We start from the raw sequence: 12,805 nt of genomic DNA, 5'->3' as shown, positions 1-12,805 counted from the left end.
TTCCCTCTGAGATTGGGAACAGGACAGCAATGTCCACTATTCTACATCGATTCAACACTGTAGTTGAGGACTTTAGCAAATGTAGTGAGACAGGCAAGTAAATTGATGGTTTAAATATTGGAAGAGAAGAAATAAAACTATTTATGAATGATATGATTGTGAACATAAAAAACAAAAAAATTACTAGTATTAGTGAATTCAGCAAGGTTTCTGAAAATCAATGTCATTTCTATATGTCAGCAACAAACAATTAGAAACTAAAATGTTCAAAAAATACCTTCTGTTATAGTATCAACAGTGTTCTATATTTGGGGATAAATCTAACAAAAATCTGCAAGGCATTTATGTAAAGTATATAAAATTGTTGAGTGACGTTAAAGACACAAATAAATGGAGACTTAATATTTTAAAGATGTTAATTCTTCCCCCAATTGATCTACAGGTTCAAAGAAATTACAGTAAAAATCCAGGAGTGTGTATGTACATGCACATAGAAACGGATACATTGTTTCTAAAGGGCACATATTTCTAGAAGCTCAGTAAGAGCCTGGTCAGTCTGGAAGAACGTGTGCAAAGCATCATCTGTAATGCATAGTTTACATCATCTGTAATAAGACTTATTACGAGGCTACAATAATTTATGTAGTGTAATACCGGGAGGAAAGGGTGAACAATAGATAAATCGAATGGAATAGAAAGTTCTGAAAGAGACAGACAGATGTGAACGTTTGATTTATGACCAAGTGGCACTGCAGAGCAGTGGTAGGAGAAAGGTGTTTCTAGGTGGATTATATTTAAATATTAAAGGTAAACCAATAGACTTTCTGGAAGATAAAAAGGGAAAAGTCTTTATGGCTTTGGGGTAGAGATTTTAAGGAGACTACAATAAAACAAATGAATAAGCAAACAAAAAACCAGAAAAGAAACAAAAGCATTAATCATAAAGGAAAAGAGAGCCGTATTAGACTATATTAAAACTAAGAACTTCTGTTGCAAAAAATGAAAAAAGATACCATTAAGAAAGTGTAAAGGCAAGCTACAGAGTAGAAGATGGTTCAGAAAGTTTGTAATTAGAATATATGTATGTGTGAGTGTGTGTGAGTGTATATATGTGTATGAGGGGCGGGGAAAGGGAGTTCCTACAAATTAATGAGGAAAAAACAAAGAGTAAATAGAAAACGGGCAAGAAACTGAAGAGACACATAACAAAAGCGTATATACAAATGGCCAAAAACATTTGAAAAACCATTAAATTTAATTAGTACGTAGGGAAATGCAAATTAAAACTACAATCAATCACTACAGACTACCAGTATGACTATAATTTTAAAAACCACTAATCCTACATTATTTGGTGAGGATGTGCGGCTATGCAAATTCTCATGCCCTGATGGCGTGTTCCTTGGAGCAAGGGTTTGGGAAACTATCTGTCATTATTCGCTAAACTCAACGCCTTGAAAACCTGATGAGTCAGCAGTTTTAGTTCCAGGCTTGTGTCCAGAGAAATGCATGCACCTGTGTGCCCAGAGAGAGACTCAGACAATATTCACAGAAGCATTCTTCATAACAACCTCAAACTGGAAGCAAACCCAAATGTCCTCGAAAATAAAATAGATAAAAATTGTGGTGTGTTCATTAATGGCATATAATATAGTATTGAGGGGCACCTGGGTGGCTCAGTGGGTTAAGCCAATGCCTTTGGCTCAGGTCATGATCTTGGGGTCCTGGGATTGAGCCCCGCCTTGGGCTCTCTGCTTGGTGGGGAGCCTGCTTCCCCCTCTCTCTCTGCCTGCCTCTGTGCCTACTTGTGATCTCTGTCTGTCAAATAAATAAAATCTTAAAACATATATATATATATATATATATATATATATATATAGTATTGAAAGTGAAGAAATTAAATTATTCAAAGTGCCGCTCAAACGCAGGCAGTGGAGATTTCCCCTTTACTTTCTACAATTGTTGGGTGCTCTGTCGGGAACGCGCTCCTGGTAGCCCTATGTCTGCGGTAGTAAGATTTTGAGGCTTCAGCCTGTGCTGTTCTCTACATCCAAAATGCAATTTTTCTCCCTTTTCATCATTCTTTATATTCATTTCAAATGTCCTATGATTTATTGATCCCTTGCAAAATCTCTCCAAAGTACGAACTTTCTCAGGATGCCTGGGTGGCTCAGTGGGTGCAGGTTCTGCTTTGGCTCAGGTCATGATCCCAGGGTGCTGGGATCAAGTCCTGCCTGGACTGATCAGCAGGGAGCTTGCTTCTCCCTCTGCCTACTCTCCCTGCTTGTGCTCTCTCTCTTTCTCTCTGATAGATAATCAATCAATCTTAAAAAAAAAAAAGTCTGAACTTTCTCTTTTTTCCCCCTCTTCAAAGCATCTTATACATATCTTTATTTTGGTATTTATCACATTTTATTATAGATATTTTTCTTTTTCCCATAGTGTATTGGGCCCCACTGATGGAAGAGAACTATTTTACCAATGTTCATTCTCCCAATGCCTCATAAAGTTCTCAGTTTTTAGCACCTACTACATGTCTAAAAATTGTTATCGACATTTAAATTAACATTTACAGGGGTAGCAGTGTTTCCATAATTGGACCACATTCACCCGAATTCCTATATGTGGAAGTGGGGAGCAGACTGGTATTTCATGATAATCCACATCAGAAGCATAGACCCAACTTGAGTGTATGTGGGTCAGATAGGACATCAATGTGTGCTAGGGGCAGATAGAAGCTTTATGTCCATTTCTCTTTTCTCATTTATCTAATATCAATGCTTCAGCTATTTTTATGTTGGCATTTTATCTTTTTTTAAGATTTTATTTATTTATTTGACAAACAGAGATCATAAGTTGGCAGAGAGGCAGGCAGAGAGAGAGAGAAGGAAGCAGGCTCCCCGCTGAGCAGAGAGCCCGATGCTTGATCCCAGGACCCTGGGATCATGACCTGAGCCGAAGGCAGAGGCTTTAGCCCACTGAACCACCCATGTGCCCCTATCTTGGCATTTTAAAAAAGCTTTTATTTATTTATTTGAGAGAGAGAGAGAGAGAGAATGAGCAGGGAGAGTGCAGAGGGAAAGGGAGAAGCAAGCTCCCTGCTGAGCAGGGAGCCCCACATGGAGGCTCTGTCCCAGGATCCTGACATCATGACTTGAAATGAAGGCAGATGCTTAACTGACTGAGCCACCCAGGCGCCCCATATGTTGGCATTTTTGCTTAAGTTATGTACCATTGAAAGGGAGAGGTGGTTAATCTCTCCTGATTTCCAGGTAGATTCTATGTAGGTGGGGGTAAGGTGGCCCACACTGACTTATAGTATATGCTCTATGTCTGGGAGTCAGGTTATAGTATAAATAATTTCCTCCTGCTTTCCTCTTTACAAAACTCTTGCAGTTCACTCATAACAATGGATAAACATCACATTGCATTTGCAAAACCCTATGCTCTTTGTGAGGGCAACTTATTTTTCCACGTAGATAATTTTAATGCTAGTTATAGCAAGAGTGGCATTTATAAGTGGAAGTAGGAAACAGCCATAAAGGAATGGTTTCTGAGCAAGGGAACAGAATTTTTCACCAACACTCAGCATGGAGTATTATCCCTTTCCTGACTATAAGTAAGTTTACCTAAAGACTCTCTTATCTCACTCTCAGACAGAATTTAAGACTTTTGAGGGAATATTTTTGCAGTAGCCCTCCACGGAAGAATGGAAGTGAATCAATATCCTTTGAATTTCTTATATTTTGTGAATTTACATGAAAGAGAATTAAGAGTAGAAATATTTACAATAATAGATACACTATTTTTAGCCTATGTGGTTGAGCCTGAAAATCTCAGACAAAAGGGTATGAAAGAGACACAGATGTGGGTGGGGGGAGGGAGAGAGGAAGGGAGGGCAAGGAAGGGAAGTGGAATGAGGAGAGTACCTGAATTAGCACTCTTGTCCTGCTATAGGCAAATGACTATCTAGCATCCGCTGGCTGGACCATAATCAAACAAAAAAATGGGTGATGAAAACCAGGGGACGAAAGAAAAAGAGGATCTCACTCACAAATCGGAAGAGATGCCTCCCTAGCCATTTTGTCATGGGTTGACAGATTCTTCCAAAAAAAAAATAAAAAAGGGAGTGGTAATTAACATCAGGACATTGTTAAATGTGCAAATCATTTATATATTTTTTTCTACCCACTAAGAGGCTGTATATTGATCATTAGACAATATGGGTTCAGCGATTCCCTCGCTAAATATTTAATTTGTTCATATAATTGTCAAAATTAAGAAAATTTCAAGTAGAATTAATATGTTATATCATGCAGTGAACCCAATTAGCAGCCTGATATGCACAAGGAGTATAGCAAGGAATTAGCATCTCTTCTTGGAAAAAAGCCTACTTCTATTTTGATGGGCTAACTGTAATACCAGTGTTTCTAGAGGTGTTATCCATAGGAAAAAATTATCAGATCACCTGGCCTGATTCTGTACAGTGCAGAGTCCTGTGCCCTAGCCTAGACCTACTGAATCTACTGGGGGTGGAATCCTAGAATCTATTCCCTTAACATCACCACAAGTGGTATTTAGAAACCCAGCAGTTATACCGATATTATGGCTGAGGCTAAGAGATTATTTGGTATGCTGAAGGCCAAAGGCTGGTAAAGGATAAGGCAGTGACTCGAACACAGTTCTGCTAACCCTAAGTCTAGCCTCCTTGCCACACTGCTACCTCCTCTACCCCAATCCTTACATTCGTAGGGCACTTCATTTTACTACTCCAAATCTCTGGTTTGTGAGCCCATCAGTGTCCATTTTCTGATAAAGCAAAATCGGAAGAATGAAAACTACCTCTTTTCTGAGCTTCTGCATCAAGGTGTTCTGATATGAGCAAGTACTGAATATGCTCCCCACAACTTTTCCATAGGCACAAAAAAGATTGATACTATGTTTCTTCATTAAAACATAAAGGTAATAGCAGAGAGGACTCTCCACAAATATGAACAGAGCAAAAGCCACGGAGCTAGCACCGTAGGTGGGACTGGATGAGCACTAGGCCTGGGCACAAAAACCCTTTGTGACAGGGACTGAATGCAGCCCGGGCCAGCAGGTGCGTGGACCTACAGGGCCGAGATCCCGAAGATGAATGGGGGATGAAATGGCTCTGCCTGACCACCCAAGGTTGTGAATTGGAAATGTCCCTGCTCATGCCAGCAGCGAAAGAAGCAGTAGTGCTTTGCCAACTGAACACAAGATTCGGAACTGGTAAAATCCCCAGGATTCAAACATAAACTATATCTCAGATCTGAACACTTCAGTGGGTGATGTCGAGGCAATGATGGGATCCCTCCTAGGGAGAGAAATGCAGGAGGAAAGTCCCTCTGACTTTATGAAAATGTCCAGGGCTTCAGAAAAGGGAGCATTCATCCCTGGGGAATTAGATGATAGTGCTTTAAAAAGCAGTTTAAATCTGTATGATTAAAATTCTCAAAGAAATAATGGAAGGAAAAATATCATGAGGTAGGAGTGGAAGTTTATAAAAGCAGAACAGACAGATTTAAATACAGTTGGAATTATTGGAATGGAAAATATCATCATGAACATTTTTTTAAAAATCTGAACAGATTGAATAAAAAATAAACTGGAATTACAGAAAGGAAGAAATAGTTAAAATGATCTCTCTCTTTCATTGAACACTTATTCTAATAATACAGAACTTCCCTGGGGAAAGAAAATAGTCATATAGCACCGGGGAGAGTCATGTGGCATGGGACAGTTGGTAATCTGAATAGGGTGATGGCTAGTACAGATCTTATAACACCTTAAAAGAAACCCATTGGAGAAACGTTTATTTGAGAATTTATAATTTGCTTTAGAATCTAGAAAGTTAATATGACGCATATGCTATAAATGAGATAACATTCCCTGCTGGGTGTGGGGCAAAATCACATAACCAAACACATTAATATTTATCTGTATCACAATGTGTGAAATGTTTCAATAAAATGATAAGTGAAGACTCTATATGGCTTACGGTCAATTCTGACAAAAGAGTTTATACCCTCCGTTTTCAGAGCTTTCTGGATTTCAGAATTGTCAAGCAATCACCATGGACCTAAAACACGAGTGCACGGTGGCGTTGAAGTTATAAGGAGTTACAATATATATAAGGAGTGAGCTTGTGTTGGGACACGTGCTCTAGCAATGTGAGCCAAAGAAATGAAGACCGCCGACCAGGCCAGGAGCAACTGGGACCAGCCACAAACAACAGCAAGGAGACCAGGGCCTCAAAGGGGGACAAAACAGATACATGAAGTCCTGGACAGGAAGCTCAAGAGCAACAGGAGGCCATGAGAGGTGAGGCATGCTTGAGGAAGGAGGAAATGGAATGGCAGATGGATTCCAAGGGGAGATGACCAGACAGAGACTAACAATCAAAGCAGAGTAGGTATAGGAATTAGGGGGCTTGAGATATGGAAAGCAGAAAGCTTGAGCTGGAGAAGATAAGAGCTCCAAGAACAAGAGAGTTGAAAAGTGGAGGCAGCAAGATGAGAGAGAAGGTTTCAGAGGCCAGGAAGCTTGGAGGAGACCACAGTGAGAGGCTGAGATGGAGAAATGAGAGCAAGAGAGGCTGCACAGGCATCTGAGATGGGTGTGTGCAGAGGTGAGGAGAAGAGGGGGTAAATGTGATGGGAGGCGAATCTAAGCAAGGGTCCCCTGTGGGACTGCAGGGGATGGGGTGGGGGGGCACTTTTGGGAAAGAGAGAGGTGTAAACAATCCAGAGGTAAGGACAGAAGCCAGAAGAGTGGAGAGAAGGAGCAGCATAAGACAAGCAGTCTACCATTTTATCAATAAAGCCAATTCCTCCTTTGAAATTGCTTTCTAATCTTATGATGTTCAAAAATTTATTTAGTCACAGGAGCATAAATAAATCAGTTTACTTTGATTGGAAGACACTCTTCTGAAGTATTTAACATGGTTGAAATTATTGCAAATTTAATTTTTTTCTGTACATACTCAATGACTGGAAGTATGGAGTGAGAAATTGATGGGTGTGAATAAAGCATAGAAGACAGGTATTCTTTTCATTTTCAGATAATTCATGTAAAACAAGCACATTTATTTTTTCTGATGAATGTTAAATTATATATTAACCAAACAAATAAAAAGTAAACCAAGCCACTTTGGGTTCTTAAATACTATACATGTATATAGAAATATATATATAGTATAAATATATGTATAAATATAAATACTAATATATATAAGTATATTTATATATAGTATTTAATATGTATTCCAGAAAATGATGTGCATTTATCATTATATAATTATGTACACAAAAGCTATTCTTAGTTAACTGAATTTTATTCAGGCCACAGTTTTCTAGGATAAAAGAGTACCATTTTTCAATACTAACTTATTTGAAGGCATACCAAATTTTTCCTCTAAAATCCAGGTGACAGCCAATTTTGTTAGTTCTAGTAAGAGTCCTTAAAACTCCTAACATATCTGGTCATATTTGTTTGTAATAAGATGAACAAATGAATAACGTCTGGTTCAGGGTGTATTTACTTAGTGCCTTTAGAGAGAACATATCTCAAATAGTTTTCCCTTCTGGGTTTCCGATATTTTCCCTCTTGGCTCACAGTGGGCTCCTTTCAGCCTTCAAGCAGGTGAGTTTCTTTTTCATTAGTGGTGCCTCGTTAGCCTCTCTGTATGACTGGCCTGCGGTATAATTGATTTTCACAGCTCCCAGCAGCATGATGTAATTGTGTGAAATTAAAATTTAGTTGAAAACCTTTTCTGAAGTCACAGCAACCAATCAGAAGTGACATTACTTGGAAACAGAAGCCTCCAAGCTGAGCTTTGAACTTGTCCACTAGGGGGCAGTCAAATACTGCTCACTTCGAAATACTGTTCGGGGCCCCATTTTCTCTGACTCCATATTTTGAAGGTTAGCAAGTTATTTGAGTAAGTAGCAACTGGTAGTTACCGAGTAGCATTCTAGGCATTCATGCTACTAATTTCCCATAGAAGCCCGTATTTTATGGTTGGTAATATTGTCCATAATTAGTCCACAAAAAACTTTTTATGGGGAGGAGATGGTTTGAGTCTGGTTAATAAGGATACCCAGTGAATAAATTGATAAAATACATGTACGAAGTTATAAGAGGATATGTTATCTTTACTTAACAGTTAATGTCTGTAGCTTAAGTTAGTCAGTATCATTCATCCCTTAGGCATTCAAGGGTGATCCTAGCCAGAAGAGAAAAGGTAATAGCAAAATGTCTACATTTTCCTTTTGTTAAGCTGTGGCCTAAGAATCTATCGCAAATATTTAAGTAAATTTAAGAAGCAGTCTGTGCTCTTACATAATTCTGAATGACTTTTCTTTATTATAGCCTAACTGCTTTAACAATCTATAATTTTATTGTGAAAAAGAAGGTTCACTAATTATGTAACAAGTGATTATTATTTTTATAAAAAGGAGTAAGATATCAAAGCATTAGTATGTCTAACTTTGAAAATAAATAAGTTTAAATATAAAGGGTTAAATTGGCAATCAAAAGTAATGTAAAATCAGAAAATGAAAATTTCCAGGGAATTACAATTGAAATATTTATCAGGGTGGTACTACGGATCTCAAATACAGCACATACTTAGAAATAAAACCCAAAATCATCTGTTTAAAATTTCTTTCCTTCTTTTTTTTAAAGAATACCATTACATTGTGGTCAACCTTAAAACATTATTTCAGGAATAGATGTTTTTCATCTCAAAGATTTTGTTTTTCAAAATCAATTAAATGCATTACCACAAGCAAAAGCAGTACTATAGTAAAATTGGTTAACTATAGTTGCAATCCCTGTACAGTTAAGAATTAAGGGTACAGATGACCTCTGTAGTGTTTTGGATCCAAGAACTTACTTCTTAACTTCTATTCTTAAAAATCATACTAAATTGAATATTACAAATGTGCATAAGATATGAACCAAAGGAAGACCTTAAATCAAAGAAATGGACTGCTTTCTACAACTGTATTTCATGTCAAGTGAGTTCATATATTTTTTCTCTTTAAGAAACACGTAAGATCACACTTAAATGATAACTTATATTTTCATATAAATTTAAATTCCAGAATAAAAATCATGCTAAGTGTATTAAAATAATATTTTAAAATAATTTCAAACAAAATTTTAGTATTTTAAATTCAAAGTAAATTTAATATTTAAAAAATCTTTTATTACAAGTTTGTAAATAACTGCTCATAAGTACTGCATTTTATTTCGAGATTAAAAATGTTCAGTTGAGTTCATTTTTGAGTTTATTAAAAACCTATAACAAATTTCTCAGAAAATAAAAATAATTTCAAATTCTAACCTTTATTCTCAGAGTTTTATCAAAATTCTTTAAGAAAAACTATGAACTTAAACAGATATTTTGAATAATAATAGTAATAAACCTCACATGCCTTGGGTCTTATATATAGATATAAGTGTACAAGCTTATAACAAAACAAGTCTATATTTTTCCTTAAAACTATGTGAAGATTAATTTTTTTTCCTTAATTTTACAAGAAAAATGTCACTAACTTGAAAATTACCAGCTTGGCTGAAATAAAAATCTTTAAAAATTAAGAATAGTAAAGAGAATTATCTAAATAGGTATACTTTTGTACATTTTTAATGATTTTATTTTATATAGGTTGGTCCTTATGGAGAGCTTCTGATTTTTAGATTTATCTGTGGCTTTCTTTTTTCTTTTTCTTTTTTTTTTTTTTTTTTGCAGTTCCCAGTTTAACTATGTTAACAACGAAACATAGCAACTAACAGTTACATACATATTATGAAGCTATTTCAACAGGTTGAAGTTTCATAAGGCAACATTTAATTTATTCATTTGTCATACTTTTGTTACAAATACTAAAAATTGTTTTCTCCATTATGATTGACATGTTCAACATTGTTTTTTAAAGATGTTTTATCTACGATTTTAGTAACACATAAAAGCAAGTTTCTATGAAAAATTTGTTGCTAGGATGGGACTATAAGCAATTAGTGATCATGACAATGATGGTGTAAACTAGATGTCTGTTTCTCAAACACTGCATTGAGTCTATTATAAATATGTTAGAACTAAATAGAAATATTCTATTTCCTATTCTTTTGGAATTGTACTCATTTAAGCGAGAAAGTAGAAGCCTTACCTTTGATATCTATCAGGATGATGAAATGAAGTAGAAGGAACATTGCAATCAGTCTGAGGCTGAAGAGATGTTTAATACCAGAAAAATAACAATAGGTTTACAGCAATTGAAGTATTGGATGTATCCTCCTTATACCTCGGAAGGAGTTCTGATATAGTAACTTCTGTCCTCCCATGTGTCTGAGCATGCTCACAGCTAGAACCTTACTGGCATGAGGGGAGACAATCTTGTCACTAGCAGCCTATCTTTTTCACTCTTTCTTTTCTGTTTCATTTTATTTTAAACCTACAGTTGTATTCTTGGTCGTTATTTCATTATAGGATGGACAGAGAGGCACAAAGAAGACTTTGGAATTATTAGATAGGAAACATTTTATTTAAATCATGTAAGAATTGTTTCCCCTCAAAGCATGTAGTGCAATTTGCTCTTACTTAAAATCCAAACATACACAGTTCTTACATACGAAGGGATATAGATTTTCACTGAATAGGTGATGAAACTACGAGCATGTTTTTTAACGCAAGAAACAAATGGCAAAAAGCTACTTACTGACAAATACACAGAGAATACCTATGCAAGTGTACTTAAATGTTTTCAAATAATATACAGAAAGATAGTAATAATGAAAATATATAGCCTTGGGTTTAATAGTCACTGTAAAACATTTGCACAATATTTTAAACATTTACTTCCTCTATAACCATATTCCTTTTTTGAAGTGGATAATATTATTCTTGCCTTCAATTCTTGTTGAACGCCTATTAGAAAACATTAATTACAGCTTAGTCCTTACATCCTGAGAGAGGCTTCTAACACAGCAGAGTTAGTGCAAGTATAGGAGGGGAATTTTGTTCGATTCTAACATGATCAGAAAGACTTCTACAAAAGTTTGTTGTAGAATTTTATTCTCAGAGTATATGTTTTACTAACTGAGAAATGCCTACGTAGACATACAAAACAGTTTGTAGTCTTGATTTGGACAGAGGATTTTGTAGGTGAATGATACGGATTCTCTTGCATATTATAAATCGTGTTGTTAATGATACTGTTTGAAAAACTATCCTTTGATGACTGGATATTGCTGTCACAAATCATAAGACAAGGGGTTTTCATCATTCTTTCTTTCATTCCAGCCTTTGATAGAATAAGGATTCAAAAGGAATTTGAAAGAGAAAATATTTTATTGATCACCTAATGTATTATTTCTTTCTCTTTTAAGAAGTGAGCTAAATTCTCCAGATACATTTAGATGTGTTTTCTCCTTTTTCAAACCAGGAAAGCAACAAAGGAATCAAGTATAAGATGAGAAGAAAAAATTCAAAATCTTTTCTTACATTTCAGGCACCTTTTTCCTTCACTAGCCCTGGAGTCTTTTCAAATAAAAATTAACTTACTTCGCTTTAAAAAAAATCAGGGTGATCAGTTTTTCTTATATTTTGTGTTTTGCTGTCAAGTGGATGGATGCTGGTTTCTGGTACTGAAATATTGAGCATGAATTTTTAAGTGTAAGAAAATGCCACGAATTGCCCATCACAAATCTATTTGGAGTTTAAGTATATAGTTCATGAAAATACAATTTTTAGAGAAAGAAGAAATGTCAAGATTTCAAAGAATTTACTAGGCTCCTTCATGAATACTAAGCCTTGGAAATAGATTTAAATTGCTAAAAAGTTGAACCACCAGCCCTTCGTGTTAGGCTTTCAGAGCTAATCTTTGAAATATTAACACACACACAAAATTCAGAACTCAGTAATTACAAATAATAGTTAAGAACATCTCTGGTTCATTACTGATTTCTAAAGGCAGAAAAGGGCAAGTATGGAAACATTTTTCATTTAACATGTTATAACTTTGATTTATCTAGTGTGAACATTCAGCCTTTTGAACTGAAACTGAAATGGTTGAAATGTGCGCAAGATATAATGTATGTGTTTTAAAAAGGGTAAATGAATTTACTCTTGAAGACACCTCTGGGGAGGAAGTTCCAGAGAGGGCTGCCCACAGAGCTGAGAACAGACGTGCAAACTGATTCATCCCAGGATATTAACTTCGAATTTGCACAAGTGTGCTTTATTGATCCTTGTCTGAATCTAATCATTTCTTTATGCCAGTCCCTGATGGGTAGCACCCATGCTTTTAGGGATAACAGTAAAAGTTCATGTAAATATGTATTTACTATGTAGAACAATTCAGTATTATTCTGCATAGTTGAAGGGAGTTTATTTACAGAAAGCACAGATTATCTAGTTCTGTCAGGGGTAGAGGTGGGTTGGGGCATTTTCCTAGTTTCCACTGTAACTGTTAATCTTGTTTTAGACACCATTGTTACACATAAAGCTCCGAGCTCCAGGACATAATTTATTTAAATATTGCCAGAAAACCCTGATTTTGACACATTCTTAGAATTATGTGATAATTTTTCATATATGCTATAATTCATTATCTTGCCAAACTAATGTTTTCATCAAGATGTTTCCTAAACATTCACTGTGCTTAATGCCAGTATGGGCTTGAAACACCTCTCGCTTCTACAAATTATTTTGCTTTTTATTCACAAAACCTTAACCATTCGCTATTTACTAAAATTTTTGGTTTGGGGGGAA

General features: G+C 35.8%; 1 protein-coding gene across 1 annotated transcript in view; it reads right to left on the bottom strand.

Moving 5' to 3' along the window:
- Positions 1 to 10,269, bottom strand: part of LOC111158557 (relaxin/insulin like family peptide receptor 2) — a 56,442-nt gene extending 46,173 nt beyond the window's left edge. Inside the window, exon 1 of the mRNA XM_022520659.1 lies at positions 10,203 to 10,269. Coding sequence (XP_022376367.1) covers positions 10,203 to 10,245 — 43 coding nt within the window. The 5' untranslated portion in view covers positions 10,246 to 10,269. The remainder of the gene's footprint in view (positions 1 to 10,202) is intronic.
- Between the last annotated feature and the right edge of the window lie 2,536 nt (positions 10,270 to 12,805).

This window comes from Enhydra lutris, unplaced genomic scaffold (assembly GCF_002288905.1).
Source record: "Enhydra lutris kenyoni isolate GAN:26980312 unplaced genomic scaffold, ASM228890v2 scaffoldscaffold60, whole genome shotgun sequence".
NCBI lineage: Eukaryota > Metazoa > Chordata > Mammalia > Carnivora > Mustelidae > Enhydra > Enhydra lutris.
The sequence above is the reverse complement of the archived record's forward strand: the minus strand, read 5'-3'. Positions and strand labels throughout refer to the sequence as shown.